Source organism: Ambystoma mexicanum, chromosome 13 (assembly GCF_040938575.1).
Source record: "Ambystoma mexicanum isolate Mex_15411 chromosome 13, UKY_AmexF1_1, whole genome shotgun sequence".
NCBI classification, from domain to species: domain Eukaryota; kingdom Metazoa; phylum Chordata; class Amphibia; order Caudata; family Ambystomatidae; genus Ambystoma; species Ambystoma mexicanum.
This window is the reverse complement of record NC_090938.1, coordinates 373250762-373271576: the sequence shown is the minus strand read 5'-3', so window position 1 is coordinate 373271576 and position 20815 is coordinate 373250762. Positions and strand designations below refer to the sequence as shown.

The window sequence follows — 20815 nt, the reverse complement described above, 5'->3', positions numbered from 1 at the left end:
TAATTCTACAGATTTTGACTTTGAAGTGCCCCCCTGCTGAGATTTAAAGGCTGCGTCTTCTAACCCCAAAGGCCCTTTCCCAGGTCCTGGGGATGTTGCTCTCTCGAGGTTTTCATCAGTCTATCCATCTCCATGTCAACCAAGCAAGTTGTCCCATGGTCCCTTGTGTTCTCTTTTCTGGCTTCGCTGATCATTAGATGTTTCTCTAGATAGGACAATTTTGTGTGCATTAGGGCTATTATCATGGTTTGGTCTTTCAGCGTTTCATTCAATACGTCAGTTTGCTAAAAGGAGCAAGCGCTATGTTCACAGTCGACATTACGGCCAACAGATCTGGCTTTTTTTGTGGTGTGTCCTTAGTGAGGCTTTGGGGTGTATTGCGCAATCGTCCTAAACAGAGAGGAGAGTCAAGGGACTCTGGTGATCTTGTAATTTTCTCTTGTCACTCTGTTTTTTCTTTTGAGTTACTGTCGTTTGCCTGAATGAGCTCCTCTCCTTATCACCAATTGGAGTACCTGTTTTTACTCTAGCATCGGCAAAACTCTCCTGGGTCTCTGCGTTCAATAAGGGGTTAGGTACATTCAAAATAATGTCGATAAGTCCACGTTTCTTCCCCCGAAGTTTGCCTAAAGTTTCCATCACAAAGATCCCACCCAGAAACCAGATGTGTTTGTAAAGGGGCGCTTGTTAGGGCAGGTGGTGGTTTCTTATGGTGCCATCTCATCAGCCTTTAGGTTCTCTTGGGTACTCTTATAACCTCCTCTTGGGAGAGAGGCATGTTCTTCTCTGGGTGAGTGGTTTCATCTGCGGCCTCCAAACCCTCCAACAACTCAACGTCCGAAATTTCGTTACATAGGTCTATGTTGAGGTCCTTTTTCTTGAAAAAGGATGTGTTAAAGGGGTACTCAAGCTTCGCTTGTTGGTATGCGTGGATGACTTATGACTTGGATCCCTCTAGTAGGGTTTCCTTTGCAGTTTACCCATGATCAATTTGTTTTGTCTGTGTCACTGTTTTTACTTTGTTTTTTGGTCATTTCAGACTTTCTACCGAAGATCGCAGCGGTCGATTCTCGGCTTCCCCTTGGTGCTTCGTGTGCGCTGGGTCCTCCTTGGTTCTCCCCCGCTACCGGGTCCATCCCTGGTGTAGTTTCGCTCTCCTGCTCCCCCTCAGTAGCGACCTCCCTCTCCTGGAGAGTTGGGGAGCTTTCCAGGCCGTGCCTCCACAATCTACAATCCGTGTATAGTCGAGTTGGGGCTGCTCCTGTGAGCAATTCACCAGGCTGTACAACTCCAGGTTTTGACCTCCTGTGTGTCTCTCAATTTCGACTATCCGCAGTTGCATTGAGGCAAGAGGCACTGGGTCCTCTTCTGCCGAAATTTCGATCAGAGGCTCCACGTCTGCATCTCCCAGATCAGCTACGATTTCCTCTTGTACGATCAGTGTGTTTGGTAATGCCGTTAGCCCGCCTTTGGCTATAAATTTGGTTTTAGTTTTGGGCTGCTCAAAGGTTTGTCTGCTCTCCAGTTGCGTGTAGTCAGGTTTTAGCTGGTGCGTGCATTCCACGCTCCTGTCGAGTTTTGTTTAAATTCTTTTGTTTAGCCTCCGTTTGCCACAAGCTGCAGGCAAATCAACTCTCGCTGCACTCGCTGCCTTCGCGCCGCTATCTTGAGGCAGCTCCTTCTCCATTCTCTCCAAGGGCTAGGCCATGCTGTCTACCCAGCTGTCTGCCTGGAAATCGAATGCAGAACGCTTCAAGAGCTGGTACTCCGAAAGTATCGGGGGTGCGCTCAGAGCGGTTTTCAGAGGTAAGCAGGGTTGTTTACTGTTTCTGAGCTTTTGTATAGGTACTCGGGGCAGTCTACTTCTCAAGTATGAAGGGGGAAGCGCAGCAGGGGCTGGGCGGTATCGAAGCGTTCCTCTCATCTATACCCTGTGTATGCGCCGCTCCTGCAGGCATCGGGTCCGTACCTTGATGCTCGGAGCTGGTTCTCTCCAACTGACAAGAGTTATTCGCGGCGGGGGCGCGTACTCCGCAGGTGATGATCCTCAATCTCCATGCCCATGCCTGCGCGAAGCGCTGCCTCCGCTGTCCCGCCTGTCATGACTGAAGGACTGCTCCACTCTGCACCACTCTGTGTATCTTTAGGTTGAAGAAGTGCAGCAGATGGCTTCTGTTCTTGTGCAGCTCTGCAGATCCTACTGTTCCTGGGCCTCAGTCGTGGGGACAAGAGGGAGGCCTTCTGGAGACTCCTGCAACCGGCAATCTTCGAACAAGTGACACTTCAGTGTTTCAGCTCCTCACGACAACTGCAAATAGCAACACTGCGGTTCCTGGCTGTCGAGATGGCCTTTCCTTGCATCTGGGGTCCCACACTCTGTTGAGGGGGGGCTCAGGCTTGGTCAGTCCTCCTTCCCTGGAGTCCGGAGGATCTTCCTGGAGCTTTTGGCCAGCATAAAAGCAAGGCACACAATATGGTGTTCCTCTCCCTGGCTATTGGGTTCCAGCAGCAACTGCAGTGGCATTTCAACCAGCTCCGAGAGGATGTCCAGGTGGCCTACTTTGGAGTTGATTGGTCCCACCAACTCAAAGGAGAAGTTGTCCTTGCAAGGGCTTCTCTGTTGATACGAATTTGGAGTTTCAGCACAGCAGCAGGACTTCACCGGGCAAACCAATGAACCGGAGTTGCAGCAGGTGTCCCTTCCAAGTTCCTCTTCGGATTTCTTTGCCCAGTGGTCGATTCAGCCTTCCAAGCCAAAAGCCTCGTCTTTTATGCAGGTTTCTCCCATTCATTACAGCCTAGCTGTCAATCACACAGCAGGGTGGCTGTCCTTCCGGACAGACAGCCGGCCAATCACCTTTGGGCGCATTCCTGTTACCAAGGGGATTAAACACAGGGAGTTTCGGGCACCTCCCTCACTTCCTGCCCCTGCCAGACATACTGGAGCCAGAGGCAGGCTTCACTTGTGAAGCCCGCCAAAGGCAAAACTAACAACGGGGCCAAACCTGGTTTGGCGTGCAGAGTAAATCTCAAGAAGGAACTTTCCGACTAGAAATGGTGTAAAAAGACCAGGGCCATTTTGACAAAAATGGGCACCCAAGGGTGCCTTACTGCAGCTGCGAACGCAGCCCGCAGTAAAAACACAATGGTAGTAAAAAGTAAACCACTGCCACCAGCCATTAATTGTAGAAAGGGTAACACAAAAATGTTGCATGAGAAACTAGACAAAGGTGATACTAAGTAACCCCTCCAGCACCCTATGGTAAGATAGTGTGTGCTGGGTCTAGAGAGTTACAAAATGTAAGTCAAGTCAATTTCACTTCACTGCTCTAGTTTCAACAAGTGAAGGTATTTAAACCTTTGGGAAATCTAAGACTTCGCTGTGCCACTGCACTGAAGGTGCTGTGTGTCACAATGTAAAGATGATGCCTATGGAGTTTGTCAGACTCCAAAGTCAAAAGAAAGAGTATAAATCACAGAAAAAATACATGAGTGGGGAAAAAGGTCTCACTCTCTCCAGGTTAGAATTTCAAAGTCCTAAAGTCCAGCAAAAGAGCCGGGGGTCTCTAAGGCAGAGAGGAATTAGCACATTTCTGAGAATTCTCCCTAACAGAATCCATGAAAGATCCAATGCTGAGGAAGTCAGTACGACCTCTGGTTTCTCACACCTTGTAGCACTCCACTTTAAGGTTGTGTGTGTTACATAATGTTCAGATTGGAATTGCCATTGTATTTCGGTGCTGGACTGCCCCTGGGCAGGACAAAGACTGATATGCAAATGGATATTACCCATCTGTGAAAGGCACAGTGAGTAAAAGCAGTGGCTGCGAACTCTCAAGTGGTTAATAACCACTGAACAGGTTATCATGTCTGTTCTTGCGAGAAGGGGCGCCCGCTACCTTTGTAAAATTAAATTAAAACAATACAGGAATCTCACACAGTGGGCAGAGTCCGACTTCACTGGTATCCTTATGTGCTGACTAGTGCCCCCAAAATTGGCAAGTTGAGCAAAGGAAGTAAAGCAAAAAGACTTTACTTATAAAAGTTATCACAGGTTTTATGTCATAGCTGGGGTTCCACTGAAGTCAATAGAAAGAGATGTAAAAAGAAAGTCTTTGCCAATAAGAGGCAGTGAGCAATCACAAAGTCAGAAGAATGCTCATACCTGGAATCGGTTCCTCCTAGCACACGCAAAGCCTGATCTCCAATGACTTCCTGCCGCAAGTAGTACAGCATCCGAACACGCAGGAGCACCCTGTGAATAAGACAATAAAAGACCTGAGCTTTCAATGGCAATGTCCTGCGTTCCGAACCACTCATCTCGCACACAGCCTACACAGAAAGTGGAAGGCTAATAACTCAGGAAAAGCCAGCAGCAATGAGGAGACAACCAGCATATCACATTTCTCAGTGGATGTGGTTTTCCCTGTCAGAGGTCATACAAATAAAACCCAATAACGAATGTTGAAGGCTTACAACCCCTTGCCTACTGCAAAACCATAGACTCTGCTTAAACTCCAGCTTTACCTTGAACCATTAACTTGGTGTGTCCCCCCCGTTGGCCATGGCTGCACAACACTTTTAAACAGTATGATCCAAGGACTTACTGCTTTGCCATATTGCTACCCTAAACAAATTTCCACTGCAGCTTGAGGCATGCTTCTTCTAAGAAGTACACCTGCTCAGAAAAATCCTGCCCTCACTACATACACTGGAGATTCTGCAGATAGACTTACTTGTTGCACTGATGCTTCAAGTGCTTCTTATAGCCCTCATCTTGGAAGACTGAGTCTGGGTTGTACTTGCGGATCCAGTCGGCCTTGTGGACATCAAAATTGTTCTGGGATTTCATCTTCTTACCTTTGCGCCCACGAGGTACTGGGATGGACAGGCCTGCCAGGGACAGAAGAAAAGTCAAGACCTGTGAGAGGTGTCGCACAGCAGCAGGTTATGCCCAAATACACCCATCCATTCTTCACTCCCTCATGTCACTAAAGCACCAACTTCTTTTGACTGCTTGAGCAAAATTAATTTTCAACTGCACATCTCCAGACGCTGGAACAGATTAATTTGTTACTTTTATTATAGTGTGAGGGGATTGAAGTGGAAACCAAACCTGTCATTTGGCACGCTGGATATCTTATGGAATTGGCAATGGAAGGGAATGATCAATCCAGAATGGTGCACAAAGAACTAGCATAAGGAGTTCAGAGCCAGTCACCAGCAAAGCAGAATTGCCTGAAACAATTAATGGATACAAAGCCAGACACCTCTAGAAGTGCATACGGCCAGGTGATTGGCAGACACAAAAATACTTCAATCTCTGGAGAAAGATCACTTAGTGGATAGGTGAGCTAGCACAGACCTTTATCTACAAGATACCCACACTCACATGCCTCTACTTGTGGATCACTTTAAATACATATCCATGCTGTGAGCATCACTGCCTTTCCTTTGGTCTTACAATTACCAGTGTGGTTCTGCAGCTCCTTGGACTGCCCATTCTCAACAGGACTTATCAGGTCCCAGATGAAGCTCTTGATGGCCTCATCCCCACGGTAGTGTAGCAGGCAGTACACCAAAATGGTGCGGCAGATTATCTCCACATCCCGCTCAGACATTCGCCGTTTAAACCTCCCATGGGAGAGGATGTCCTTCCAGCGGCCCCAGCTGTAGGGAGCAAAGCACGTCCTATTAGAACCGTATAATTACTGGCCAAAAACATCAGAAAACTGCGAGTTAGCAGATGACAAACCCACCCCCACTCTCCACACCCTCACCTCTCTTACAACTGTAAGAAGTGTTCAATGTTCACCCAAAAAAATACTATTCACATAGGAACGAAGGTCCCACCCCGAACAAGCCTTGGGAATAGAGCAGCTGCTGGTCATTTAAACACAGCCATCATAGAAAAAACGGACATTTACAGACGCAACTAGATAGCAAGATTATGAAAGGCATGTCGATATACAACAGTCAGCTTCCAGAACTCAGGTCAGGGATGTTAATTGCTCAAATATAACCACTAGATTGTCATGGTGGCAAGCAGTCATTAAAAATGATATCCTTCAAAATAGACTGGTTGGAAGCGTCAGCAAATGCTGAAGTAAACCATAAGCCAGAAAGAAAAAAAAATGCATTCTTCTGTGAGAAACCTGAAGGTGTCTCACCAGCTAGTCCCCGGGGATCTGTCCTCCAGGTGGCCAGGAAACAGCCATCGCATTTGGATCCAGTTCCTGAAGGTGGACCAGTGCGGGAGCATCACCAGGATGAGGGGTCTTCGGGGTGGTGGGACACCGGATGGCGAGACACATACAAATGTTACAGGAGCAGTTCAACAAAGGGAATACTAAGTAACCCCTCCAGCACTCTATGTAAGATAGTGTGAGCTGGGTCTACAAAGAGAAAAAGGCAAGTAAAGTCAATTTCACTTTACTACTCTCGGAAACAGTAGTTTACCCAGGAGAAGGTATTTATACCTTTAGAGAAATCCAAAGGACTTCTCTGTGACTGTAACGCTCACCTGATTCTCGCAGAGGCGCCGGTCTTGACTGGGCGACTACCGTATCTTCAAAGGTGATGTGTAGCACCCGGTTGGCTCTTTGGGCTGGACCTCTGTGCACTGTATGCCTGACTTCAAGAGTAAGATGTCTGCAGACAGAAAATATGGGATTAATGAACTGGGGTTATTGGGGGTGTCCCTATCTCTTCCCTTTTTTGCTCTCCTGTAGACCCCCAAAGGTTAACGCTCTCACCTTAGGTAAGTGAATGCCGAGCTCTCCATCTGCCTCGGGGCAGGGTGCTGTAACCAGTTTCTTCACTGGATCGGTAGCGCAGGCCTCTTGACTTCAGAGGACTGCTGTCCGTCGTTTACTGCACGAACGGTAAGTTTCGAGTAATTCTATTGTCTTTAAAGTCTTTAGCAATGATGTCTCTTGTTTTGCAGGTTCCGGCGATGGCGGATGACGGGCTGAAGTGAGTTGAAGATGGAGTCCGTATGATGAATAGAAGCGCCTGGAAGCACGTAAGTAAGCGCTTGTTGCCTGCTTCACGATGCGCTCTAACTGTCTTTTATTTTGCAGGTACGAGTTCGGAGCGGCTGCAGGGTGCCGGAATACCCACTGGGGTTGATGTGGAAAGGAGTAATGGCACGTGAGTATTAAAGTTCCCCAATGTCTTTAAACGCACCTTGTTTTGTCTTTCAGATGCAGGATGCAGCGCCGAAGGCCTCCGGAGCGTGCGAAGAGTCGGTAAGCTTTTGTCTTTCAGATGCCGGAATGCAGTGTGAAGACCTCCGAAGCGCACGAAGAGTAGGTAAGCCTTTGTCTTTCAGATGCCGGAATGCTAACCTGTTCTTTCTTGTCTTTATAGGTGTTGCTGAAGACTGGATTCAGGATGGTAAGCCTTTTTCCTTAGGCCCAGGATCCGATGCAGAAGACACGATGAGTGTTCTGCTGCAGAGGATGCAGAATAACGCAAAGCAAGATTCATCCACCGGGTGTGGTTTAAATAGCCTCCTGTAGTGCTTAGGTGTCTCCTTCCACAGCCACGCCTAGGTAAGAAAAGAGTTCCTGCTTTCCAGAAGAGTTCCAGTGTTCTGAATCTAGGGAGTGGCTCCTGCCCCACCCAACAGGAAACGTAGTTCCAAACAGAAGAGGATCAGAGGCTCAGCTGGCAGGCAAGCAAGCAGCATGGTCTGCTGCAGGTAAATCCACCCAAGCATTATGAGCCCGGCGCTTCCAGCGCTGGGACTGGGCACATTTATGAGCCTGGTGCCACTGGCGCCAGGACTGGGTCCAAAAGGTCCCAATTGGGACTGGTTGGCCCTCGGAACCTGGGTTATGGATCTGCTTCCAAGGGAGTTGGGAAAACCCTGACCTTTTGGAAGCAGAGATCATGACAGTGACACTGCACTGTGGGTGTTGGGTGTCAATACAAAAAGATTATGCCTATGGAGTTTGTCAGACTCCAAAACCAAAAGAAAGACAGGGTTCAAATCAAAGAAAAATACATGAGAGCGGGAAAGGGTCTCACTGTCTCCAGGATAAAAATTAAAAGTCCTAAAGTCCAGCAAAAGAGCTGGGGGTCTCTAGGTAGAAGGGAATTAACACAGAATTGAAAATTCTCCCTAATTATCTGTAAGGTATCCAACTAAGAGTGCTGAAAGGTGAAAGTGTGGCAAAGAACTGTGCATCGAAGTGGTCCTGCAACGGGTCAGGCAAAATCCTGTGCACAATTGAAAGTCTTCGATGCTGATACCAGCAAAGAAACTGATGACAAAATGGAATTAAGTTCGACCGAGCCCAAACGAGGGAGATCAATTGAAAGCTTTTGGGATAAAATAAGTTTTGTGTTAAAGATACTTAAATTGGTCTGAGCCTGGCAGAGGGAGACTGACTGAACATCATGCTAAACAGGATCTGAGCACGGCTGAGGGGGGGTCCGAGGTGAATAGCAAATCACTTGAGAAGTTGAATATGTGTGAAATTCCGAGATGAAAATAACTTGTTTATTTGTCGCATCAGGCCCTCTGAAAGAAGAGACTTTGAAAGGCAAAGAGACTTGGGCACAGAAGGCCCTGATGCTAAAGTTTAAGCTGCACCCTCGTGCCAGAGAAGCCGCGACTGTGCTAAGCTTGAGTGTACCACCCTCTCCTGTGCTGAAAACATGATTTCTTCAACACTTTTCTTTTGCATAACATTGTTTCCCACACTATTTGTATTTAGTGATGAGGATTGGCAATAGATTCATTAGTATAGGCCCTTTTATTTTGACAAGGCACCGCTAGGACTGCGTTTTTATTTGATGGTCGTATCTTGCTCCCATCTTTAGAATTAGGATTAGATAGGTGTATTTCAAACCCTTTTGATTTGAAGTTCAATAAACACCCTTGATGTGTGGTCACTTGTGTGTCTCACTGTTGATGCCATGCCTTCCTTACACTTTCCACTGTTAGGGTGATCTTTACACAGCCCCTTTGTTAAAATGGATTTCAAGACTCTAGCACGGTGGACAGATTTTTAGGCCACTTTTGTTATAGTCAACAGGGGAACTCAGAGAAGTTGGCCAAAACCAATCAAGATAGCAATGGAGAGCAGTAAAGGCTATTCTCAGGACAGAGTGAGTGGGGTCAGGGGTCCATCATGAAGCACACAAGATTTCAATTTAGACAGGAATGTAAAATGAATGCATTTATTCTAGGACCTAAACACAATAAGAAATCAAACAAGCAGGTGATATTGCACAACTCGATAATTTGAAACCTGGACCTGGATTTCAAACTCTGAACGACGAGACAAATTGAAATCAACATTGAAAGCCGAAACGTGTTTTCACAGATTGAACAAACAATGTAGATATCTACTAAAGTGTCCGGCACGCTATGATCGAGAACAATTCTTGAGGTTCCGTTTAAATGCAATGCAAACTAAAGAAATGCTGTGGCAGCGCAAGAACAAAGACACATCAGACAACATTTGTCGATATTGTTCGAGTGACATTGAATCGCTTCATCTAGTCACAGCATGCACAGGGCTGAGTATCCAGCGATCACGCCACCTTGGGTCGTATGCACCTCAAGATGATATGGCAAATTGGTGGGGACGTGTGATTGCAGGATACGATCTAAATCTATCCTGTGCCGTAATGAAATATTTAGATTCATTCCTGAAGAAGGGCCCTCAAGTATTGACTGACAGGGAGCACAATTGAATGATTCTTGTCACTATACTGTCTATCTAATCTTTCTATGCTTCCTTGTTGTTTGTACCTTCTTATTGTCTTTGGCCATTCAGTACAAAGTGAAGGTCACGCGACAGGTGTCAATTGACCCATACTTTTTTTCAATTATTTTTTGATGCTGTCTAGACGTGAAATGGCTTCTGTAACAAAAGTCATGCTTGATCAACTGTTAAGTTGTGATTGATAGACTGAAGTTTCAATAATAAAAAAAAAGGATATTGCACAACACTCAATAATAAACATATGTACAGTCACCATAGGTTCTCAAAATGCATTAAATGGCCTAAATCAGCAATAGAGGCAAGTAAAGCGATGCAGTAAAATGGAAAGAAGTCACAAGACATGTCCCCTTATCTTCAGAAGTCCAATACATAAGAAGAGCGGGGCATGGTGCCCAAAAGTCACAATGCTTCTCCCCAGAATGCATCTGATGCAGGTAAATTACTTGTGTTGGTGATTGCTCAAAAGAAGAGACACAACAAAGTTATTGGGTAAGTAAAATGTTTTATCTTTCAGGTTTTACTGCTCAAGAGTGATTACCAAAAAGCAGTGGAATGGAAGTATACAAAGACACTAGTTCTCAATAATATCCTATGGAGGACAGTGGGGAGGAGAATGCTTTGCATTCACTTACCCTCCTGACTCTGATTTTCCCCAGAGGACAGGACGGGTCGACTTGGAGTGGGGGTAGTGGAGGGGCAGGGGAAAATCGTTGGAGGTTGGATGTTGGATGTTCCACCATTGATTCAGGTGAGGTTCCGAGGAGGTGAGGATTCTTCCGGTTATGTCGAGGAGCAGAGTGCAACCCATGGGGATGGGGAAATGCAGAATGTACTGATGTAGCCCTCTTCAGGACACTTCACAGGATGGGGGCAGGCGAGTTTCAACTACGACCACTGCACTAAGTCAATGGCAGGCGTCCTTCCAGTCGAGGTTCTTGAAATCCTTCCACAGCAGGATACCCTGAAGCTGGGAGGCTGCAATTTGACAGGAAGGCAACATATACCACTGTTAGGGAGAATACTCAAAGATGTGCTAATTCCCTCTACTTGAGAGACCCCCATTAACTTTGCTGGATTTTGTGGACTTGATTTTTTTTTTTACCTGGAGAGAGTGTGACCCTTTTCCCCCACTCATGTATTTTGATACGCGGGTTACCTTTGTGTTTCCTATGGTTATGAGTCTAACCAACGCCATAGGCATCTTTTACAACTGTGTCACAAAGCACCTTCAGTGCAGTGACACAGGGAAGTCTTTCAGATTTCCCAAGGTTTAAATACAGTCTCTGGGATCAACTACTGTTTCCCAGAACAGTGGAGTGAAATTGACCTCACATAGTCCTGTACATTTCTAGACCCAGCACACCCTATCTTACTATAGAGTGCCAGAGGGGTTACTTAGTATCCCCTATGTTTAGTTACTCATGTAACAGTCAAATGGTACCCTTTCCTCTCAGTATGGCTGGTGGCAGTGGTTTTACAATGAACTACCATGATTTTTCCTGACCACAGACTATTCGTAGCTCCGGTAACGTTAAATCGCGGGAGCCATGTTTTTCAAGATGGCACCCAGCCATCATTGCTAAAATGGTTCCCTGTCTTTTTTTTGCCACGTCTTTGTGGAAAGGTCCTTCTAGAGTTTTTCTCTGTGCGCCAAACCAGGTTTGGTCTCTTTGTTCATTAGCCTTTGGCAGGCTTCAGGAGTGAAAACTGCCTCTGGCTCCAGAGTGTCTGGGGTAGGCAGATAGTGTATGTACACTGCCAAAGTCTCAGGACAGCTGGACGATCGAGAACACTTTGCGACTGGTTGGTCCCACCAGTCCAGGTGGCATTCGGATATTCAGCTGGCTGTTCTATCAGGGATTCTCGGCACTTAAGCTGATCTGAAGAAATGGCTGCAGGAGTCCTCTTATCCAAAATCCTGTCTGGAAGCCAATCCAAGCCCCCCCCAATGGTAAGGAACTGCAGCATTCAAAGAGCCAATAGTTGTCCAACCAGGGACAACTATTGGATTCACTCATTTCCCACACGTAGACTCACTGGCACCACAGATGTGGGGTGGTGCCAGACAGTCTCACCCACAACCATTTTAGGTCATTCGCCATGTTTAGTAGCCATATCCGGTAAACGCGAATGTGCACACTAGAAACAAAAAAATAAGAAATATTTTCTGCCACCAGCATGTCTTTAGGCACATATAAAAGTAGCCATAATGCCAAGTGTAAAAGACAAGAGTGATACAAAAGTATCCCAATTGCACAGCATTGTAAAATGTTGTGTTCAATGTTTAAAAGTTACAAAAGTGTCAAAGTCAAAAGGGAAAGAGTTCCCCAGCACTGATGGTCTGAGGGACTGAGCGCTTTCCCCATAAAATGAGCAAAATGCAGGGGAAGTAAAGCTGAAGGCTTTACTTCAAGTCAAAAACTAAGAACAGACTAAAAACAAAGCAAAAAGATTGGGAGTCCATAGACACTATGGAGGGAGAGTTGCCAAAAAGAGATCTTTCCTACCACTTGGGAACAAGGCCCCATATATCTTAGGACTGAACTTCAGAAGACCGATTAGAGAGAATAACCACAACCCAGTTCCTGCTAACTGTTTTTCTTGCATGGAACTACTTCTGTTGGGTGTAGTGTGCACATTGGTATTGTAGGGGAGGACTGGTCCAGGAGACCCCTCTCGCCTGCGTTTCCTCCCCAGGTGAGGGCTATGGCTCATTGGGCGTTCCCTCGTGCCACCCGGGCCCAGGTGGTGGAGGGCTCACCCGCTGGAGACATTGCCCACACGTATCGAGTGCCCACACGTATTGATTGCCACACAAATTTAGCTAGGCCTAGAAACCATTTTTGCCCGGTAAAGATGGTGTGAGCTCAGCGCACTGTAGCGCGGCCCCCACCCTTGGAGAGTCACATCCCTGTTGCCGCAGCACCCTGGCAGATCCGCTGTGAGCACGTTCCCACGAACAAGACGGACATGAGCTAGCGCAATACGCTAACATTGTAACAGTTCACCTCCCGCAATGTACTATCACTATCAGCATGACCCGGCCAGCAGGCCTGAACAATGAGAAGAACGGTAAAATGGTCATCTGATGGCAGACAGTCTTTATATATATGTATATATTAATGTCAAGACCTCTTGCAAAGTTTGCTTTCTTCCACAAAATCTCTTATATTACAAACGCCTGTAGAATGTATTAAAATGAGAGAGCATGCTCCCATGATATAAGCAATGGCGAGCTCACACCATTACAGGTGGATGCTAATAATAAAGGAACGCTCCAGGGATCTGTTTGTTGCGTGGATCACTGGGCAACCTACCTCCCATGGTTTTGCGCCATAACTAAGCTAATGCTGCTAGAGTACACGAGAAAGCAAATGCAACTACACTATGAACTCATGTAAAGGATGCGCGAGAATGCACTTATCATGTGTGTATGTCTAAGCCCCTTATGTGCCACCACCGTCATGTACAGTGGCGGGTCGTTTTCTATGTACTCCACCGACCCAACTACTACCTCATTTACTGCGAATGTATATGCATGTAACTAAAATACTGTAACTGCTAGAACATAATATACAAATATGGTGCTCGGACTGGGTATAATCGAGACACATCCAGCGAAGTTAAATGCATGTTTTAAAGTGATTTTGAATAAGTATTATAGAAAGTGTTCAAATGTTTGTGATGTCTTTACCTACATTCGGCAACACACGAGGGAGATACCTTTGTGAATGCGTACAAGGCCATTCCCCCTCCCATCCTGCGAAGGCTGCCAAGACATGAGAACAGAGGCCCGCTCTGCGCTACCCCACCTCCCCCGACTAGACTGGAGCCACTTCAAAGATTTGTAGCCCCCACTGCAGCACCCAAGGCCGCGGCCAGCCACCTGCATTATTTACAGCACAGCAGTAAACCTTTGTCTAAACTCAAGCGCCCCCTCGTAAACCCCACAACCCACCGGACCATCTTAGACTTATGGCCCTGTGCAATCAGGACACCCAACACTTTGACAACACGCAGCGGAACATCCATAACAACTTCTAACAAGACAGAAAGACCTGTACCGCCCGTCCCAGGCCCCGAAGCTTAGCCCCTCGACCTATGGCCCCGGTCAACAGGACACGGGTAACCAGGCCTCGATATATTACCTCCAGACCCCTCACAAGGTGCATTCCTCCTGTGTTGCATTAACCTATAAAATAACCTATTGGAAGATTTACTAAAGAGAATAACACTGTAAATGACTGAATGACTGCGGTGTGCATGGCCGAGGGCAAGTAAGTCAGAAAAGGCATTCATCTCTGCCACAGGCAGCATTGGCACACCAACACCGCCCGGATGAACTCAAGCCGACCTGCCAGGCCCAGCCCAACCCACGAGGGTGACCAGTGACGTCCTTCAGCCAAGACCAACCACACCGCAGCAGCACCTATAGTTAGTCGTCGCCACCCAATCCCAATGAACTTGTGCCCCCTATAGTATGTAGGTTTTGATGACGTTTTTTGTAAATATATACGCCTGTCTTTGCTATTGTCAGACAGAGCGCTCTTGGAGTTTGCAGAGTTCTTTGCATGCCCAATTCTGATTGATAAACTCCCATTTACGCTCACCCGCACTCTGTCTTGGCCTTATTCCCATTTTGGGAGAGTCCTTCATTGTCTCTCATTGCGGGGAGGATCGTGCTGTTTGGGGACGCTTGCTTTCAGTATTTATGGCGTATGGCTAGTACATGTGGCTACTGCCCAGGAAGTTGGTTGTGACGGACTGTTTCCACTCCACATCTGTGGTGCTAGAGAATTTGGGTATGGGGCATGAGTGAAACTAATAATTGTCCCAGATTGGACAACTGCTGGCCGTTTGTGGTCTTGGACTTGCTTTCAGGCTGGATTTTTGGATAAGAAGAGGACTCCTGCAGCCATTTCTTCAGACCACCTTTGGAGCCAAGGATCACACACAGAACAGCCAAATGAAGATCCGAAGAATCCTGAAGAGGCCTGGCATTCCTTCTTGCGTCTGGCCTGGTGAAGCCCTGTTGGACTATCTGATCTGTGTAGGCCATGTGCAGTGCGTCAACCCTTGGAACGGTGGCACCAACCAGTATTCAAAGTGTTAAGAGGATCGAGCTGCCCTGAGGCTTCGGAAGGGTCCCTAGTCCACCCCGGTGGACTATTCAGCTCTCCAGTGGGCTACCTCTCCAGAAACGTTACAGATCCACATTTGCACCAGGAACTTTGGTGGTCGACAGGGAAAACCTGAGCCTTGAAACATTTTAATTAACTTCCCTGACCCCAGGAGCATTATAATACGTTGCTGCCAATGCAAACTGCCATGTTTAACAAGTGCCTTATTGCCATGCTCTACTGCACATGTTCTAACCTCGCTTCCACAACTCTCGCCTTTTAACGCATTTCCCTTTTGGCATAAGAACACATGCTTTAGGCTACCACTTTCCTAGGCAAGGGTGCTTTAACAAACAAGTCCTAATATAGCAGCAGGCTTGCCTACCAGAACCGCGTGAGAAATGTAGTAGTAGCTTACCTTGTATGAAATACTGTATTATTAAATGTCTTCCAGCTTGATTGTATTGTCCTGATCGGGAGAAAGCAGACACTGCTTGAGACTTGTATGCAGAGTCCCTGTACTTCCAGGTGCAATATTGTTTCTGTCACATGTCCACACCTCCCTCTCCATTGAAAAGGATGTGTACCTTCCACTATATAGCCCAGCCCATTGAGGGAAGTGGGGGTTGTTTGCACCAAGTCACGTACTGACGTTGGTTGTTGCTGTCCTGTTTTTCTATTAAACTAGTCACCAATCCACCAGAAAAGACTGGTAACTTTTTCCACAACACCAACTTGTGGTACAAGTCATCTTCCTGGCAAATATCAGCATCCCAGCCTCAAGGGATCCTGTCCGGGAAGGACTTCTACACTAGCAACTGAAAGGACGCCTGCCGCTGTGTGTGGTGGCCGCCGGTGGAACTCGCCCCCCCCCCCCTCCTGCTAAGTAAGTGTCCTGAAGAGGGCTGCATCTGTGAATCTTGCATTTCTCCATCACCAAGGGTTGCACTCCGCTCCTGGACCCAACCAGAAGTATCCTTGCACCCCCAGCTCCTGGGCACCTCTAACCGGAACAAACAGCAGTAAGTCCAACCTCCAGCAAACCCCAGTCGACCCATCAAGTCATCTGGGAAAATCAGAGTCAGGGTGGTCAGTAAATGCAAAGCATTTGTAGATAACATTGAGAACAAGTCTCTTTTAATCCTCTGTGGCTGTAAATGTGCTAATTCCCTTCACCTTAGAGACCCCAGCAACTTTGCTGGATTTTTAGGACTTGATTTTTATTAACCTGGAAAGTGTGAGCCTTTTTTCCCCACTCTTTCATGTATTTTGATGTGTGTTTTACTCTTATGTTCTTTGATTATGGAGTTTTAAATAAATCCATAGGCATGATCTTTTCATGTGTGTTACACAGCACCCTCAGGGGTAACAGGAGGGATGGCCCTAAACAGGAACTGGGCTATGGGCCAACAGATATGAACAAGAGCGGGTGTCCTGCCTGTGGTAATTAAGCAATTGCAATATATTTTTTAATGCAAAGTTTAGTCAATAAGAGACATTCATGCAAACTACTAATTTTTGTCATGTAATGTAGTACTGGTGTGTAAGATACAAATAAACACTCAATAGTTCAGCTTTACATTTTGCTGAGACTATTTTTTTTTATTTTTTGGATTTTCTGAGAGCAATAGTCTGTAGTCAAGGTTAGACCTTAATCCATTAAACAAGAGGGTGGCGTAGATCATTCCCTCTGTACAGGTGTCTAAATTACTTCATCGAACATAGACATAAAACTGTGAACAATATAAGTAAAGAAAAAACGGGGTTCACTGGTAACATTGCAACCTGTTAAACAAGAAAAGTAGTGTAAAGGATTGCAATGTTAGAACAATGGTGTGGACTGCATAAACATACGTGTTCCACAATAAGCATTACTTCATGCAAATAAGGACGTTAGTGCAGAACAATGTAAATACGTGCAAAGCAATTATACATGTATCATCAAAAAAGGGTGCACACATCTAAACTAACATGGAGCAACAGATACTGTATAATAGTGTCCTGGGCAAACACTCAAGCTTTGTATAGTTATGGAATCCTAGACAGAGCATAGCTAATATAGTTTGTCTAGGAGACAGGACCTTGGAGAGGTCTACCAGAGCCAGGCTAAAGGGTGACCTTGTTATGGGTCGACATCAGGATGATAAATCAAAGTCCCAAGTTCAAGATGGTGTGGAACATAGGGGCACAAAACGGTGCCAGAGTTCTCAGACATTTCGCCATACAGAGTTGAACAGCCTTCTTCTGGAGCCAATGTGTGGAATCCCCTTAACAATGGTGGCACCGAGAATGGGCCCCTACTGGCTTAGAAAACTGAATAAAAAGTGGTTTGGTGTCCACTGTGCAGGTGCTGTCTCGGATTCTCCAATTCAGTTTCTAGAGGTGAGGCACTTAATGCCTGGTTTGGAGTAGCGAGCCGTACATTGGCTAGTCCTTTCAGGCGGCTGCCTTAGAATTCTGATGCTGTGAATATGGAACTCTCATAAGGGTAGTGTGCTGCTACATGACGTGCCCTATGGAGGCGATGTTGCTCTCCCGATGCTGGCGTGCGCAGTGGCTGCCTCGCATGACCCGCGCAAGACCCTGCCTCGCAGCAGGGAAAAGCGTGAATGGAGCTGACACATGGAAGCCTTTTAGGCTCTCCCAAGGTTTAAATACCTTCTCTGGGATGAACTCCTGTATCCCAGAGAATTTAAGTTTCAATTGACTTTACTAGTCTTATTAAATTCCTAGCCCCAGCACACACTATCTTCCTATAGAGTGCTGGAGGGGTTACCTAGTACACCGTATGTCTAGAAACTCATGTAGCAGTCAAATGCTACCCTTTCCTATCAAAATGGCTGGTGGCAGTGGTTTTACAAAGAACTACCATGATTTTTCCCGACCGCGAACACCGGTAGCTAAAAATCGCGGGAGCCATGTTTTTCAAGATGGCGCCTTAAGCCCCTTTGTTTAAACGGGTCCCGGTCTTTTTTCACTGTTTCCTTTTGCAAACGCCCTTCTAGAGTTTGTCTCTGCGCGCCAAACCAGGTTTGGTCCCTTTGTTCGTACGCCTTTGGCGGGCTACAGGACTGAAAATCGCCTCTGGCGCACGAGTGTCTGGGGTGGGCAGGAAGTGAGGGAGGTGCCCGAAACTTCCTGTACTTAGTCTCCTTGGAGAACCAAATGCACTCTGGCGTGATTGGCTGGCTGACTGTCCGGCAAGGACAGCCCCCTGCTGGGTGAGACAGCTAGAATGGAATGAAAGGGAGAAAACTGTTTAAAAAGGCGAGTCTCTTGGACTGGAAAGCAGATTCGATCACTGGAACGAAAGAACTGAAGACGAGCTGAAAGAGGACGGCTGCTGAATCTCCTGGACCGTTGGTTTGCCCAGTGAAGCCCTGCTGCAGGGCCAAATTGCCAAGTTCATCTCGACAGAGAAGCCCCTACACAATGACTTCTTCCTTTGAGTTGGTGGGACCAATCAACTCATAAGCCACCGGGTTACCATTCTCGGAGCTGGTTCGGATTAACCAGGGGGAAGGACACCAGCTTGTGTGCTTCACAACAGCTATTTGAACGGAAGATCTCCCATTTTGCCAGCTTGTGTGACCCGTCCCCGTGCAGTGCAGGAGTCCCCCGACCTCCATCCTCTTGTCCCCAATGACTGAGGCTCAGGAACAGCGAGATCTGCAGGAACTGCCAGGAACCAATGTATTCAGCTGCATCTTTTCTTCATATTAAAGGTAATGTGCCAACCCGATTAAGAGAACTGACCTCTCGCGGTGAAAGTTTGTGAAACTTTCCAAACTTGCAGGCCTAATCAGCTTGTGACCCAACATATGATTCTTTTTCATACAAACTACTTCTGAGAACTTTGGCAAAGACTTTACTGTTTGATACCAGAAATGCTCTTTCCTATCCAGAACACTAGCCCGTTGACTTTGGCCTAGGCCTATTGAACCGAATCCTCTAGTGAACTGAAACTATTTGCACAGCCTAAGAAAGTATTTGTGGGCTATTTTATTAACCTGTGCCTTTTTACTCCCATTTAAAGTAACTGAAATGCCATTTTGCTCTTATTTCAGTGGAGCCCAATTCACTCAGGATAGAGTGAAAAGTAGATAGAACGAATGGACGAAGGGGACGGAATGAATGGAAAGGATAGAGTGGATGATGGAGTGGACGGAAGCGGATAGAACAGACGACGAAGCGGATAGAGCAGACGACGAAGCGGATAGAACGACTGCTATGTACCCGAATCCCCATTTTACCATATCCATCCTGAAGCTTGACATACGTATGCCGCTATGTACACCCACTGTCCTGCTCTCGCGCCTGGCCACAAGCGCTTCACTGATAAACCACCATATCACACTACTATGCTTACTCTCTCCTATACAGCATCATTCAACTAGAACACAGCTACGCTATGACACATTCGGCCTAGCTGATCTCATACTAACATGACCCCACGAATACCTCATCATCCAAATAAAACACAGCTAGGTGAGCACATTCCGGCTCACTTAGGCATCTCTCAGGCCTAATGCAGCCAGAACTCAGTCTCAGTGTCCACCCTCCAGACGGAACACATCCAACTGATTTCCTCAGCACCACACCTACCGCTAAGAAGCAGCTATCATGCAACAACCACACCAGCTGCAAACATGCGGTGCGCCCACGCACCATACGACTGACTGACTCTCGCTCTCTCTCTCTCTACACAGACTTGAACTGCGGTTCCTGAGGGCATTCAACCTACCAGCGCTTTGAGGTCATACCAATGATACATAAGGCGCTATATAAATGCCAAGTAACATAACAGAAACTTATTGGTTTGGTATTGAAGTGTATTTGTGTATGATATTAGGTTGCCTCCTTCTAGTGAATGTTTTCTGAGTGGGTCTACTTGAACCACTGTGATTGTAAGACCTCTGTGTAACATCCTTTTACTGCTCACATTCCCTCTTGAGATAAGCCTGGCTGCTCAGCTCGCTACCAAAAACTGTAGTACAGACATATACTAAAGGTTGGTTTTGTTTACACCTGTAGTCTTAATTGTATGTAATCCTTCCTGACCTAGCCGACGCACTCCTCCAGTCTCCTCCACCTACCTGCCTACTCAATAATCAACTAACACACGATGCCTTTGACTCATGGCTCAACACCACACTAATGCGGCTCACACCCTCTTGCAAACCATCGGTCCGCCGTGGCCTTTTCCTTAGATGGTTCACACCTGAATTGAAGACCAGTAAACAACTAAATAAATTCATAGAATGCAAATGGCGTCAAGACAAAACTTCCCTGAGCAGATACATCTTGGCCCGGCATCTACATCCGTACAAGGCCGAAATCCGGAAAGCAAAAAAAGCCCATTACAACTCCTGAATCCTAAACTGTAAAAACCCCAGCAAAAAACTTCACAAAATCATCACTGAATCCACCAAACCATCATGCACCAACACCGTCCCGACCCCCTCACAATCGCTGTGCGACTCACTCTCTCTCCACTTTTACACCACAGCTCTCAAAAGAACAAATGCGCTAACCAACAAACTAGCTCTTACACCCTCTAGGCAACCCAACCCACACACCGGCCAATCCACCGCCTGCAACCTCTACTCAACCAACGTTCGACTCCTTTAGTCCAATATCACCCGACCAATTTCTCCAACTTCTCTCTACCCGCAAAACATCCGGCTCTCCGCTAGACCCTTGCCCGGCCACAACCCTCAAAGAAATTTTCGCTTCTACCTGCGCAGGAGAACATGCACGATCCATCATAAATGACTCCCTTTCCTCTGGAATTTTTCTAGACGCATTCAAAACGGTTCATGTCAAACTGCTAATAAAAAACCTTCCCTCAAGCCCAAAAACTACCGCCCCATCTCAAATACCAAGTTCCTTGCCAAACTCATCGACCGAACCGCCTACTCCCAAATAAATCTCCTAGACCCGGCGCAATCA

At 46.7% G+C, this 20815-nt stretch overlaps 1 protein-coding gene across 8 annotated transcripts in view; it reads right to left on the bottom strand.

The window, feature by feature from the left end:
* Positions 1 to 20815, bottom strand: part of CHD8 (chromodomain helicase DNA binding protein 8) — a 1687145-nt gene that overhangs the window by 747284 nt on the left and 919046 nt on the right. For all 8 annotated transcript variants that reach the window (XM_069633907.1, XM_069633913.1, XM_069633911.1 and 5 more), the window contains exons 22-24: positions 5471 to 5670; positions 4737 to 4893; positions 4166 to 4255 (exon numbers count right to left, since the gene is read on the bottom strand). In XM_069633907.1, coding sequence (XP_069490008.1) covers positions 4166 to 4255; positions 4737 to 4893; positions 5471 to 5670 — 447 coding nt within the window. The remainder of the gene's footprint in view (positions 1 to 4165; positions 4256 to 4736; positions 4894 to 5470; positions 5671 to 20815) is intronic.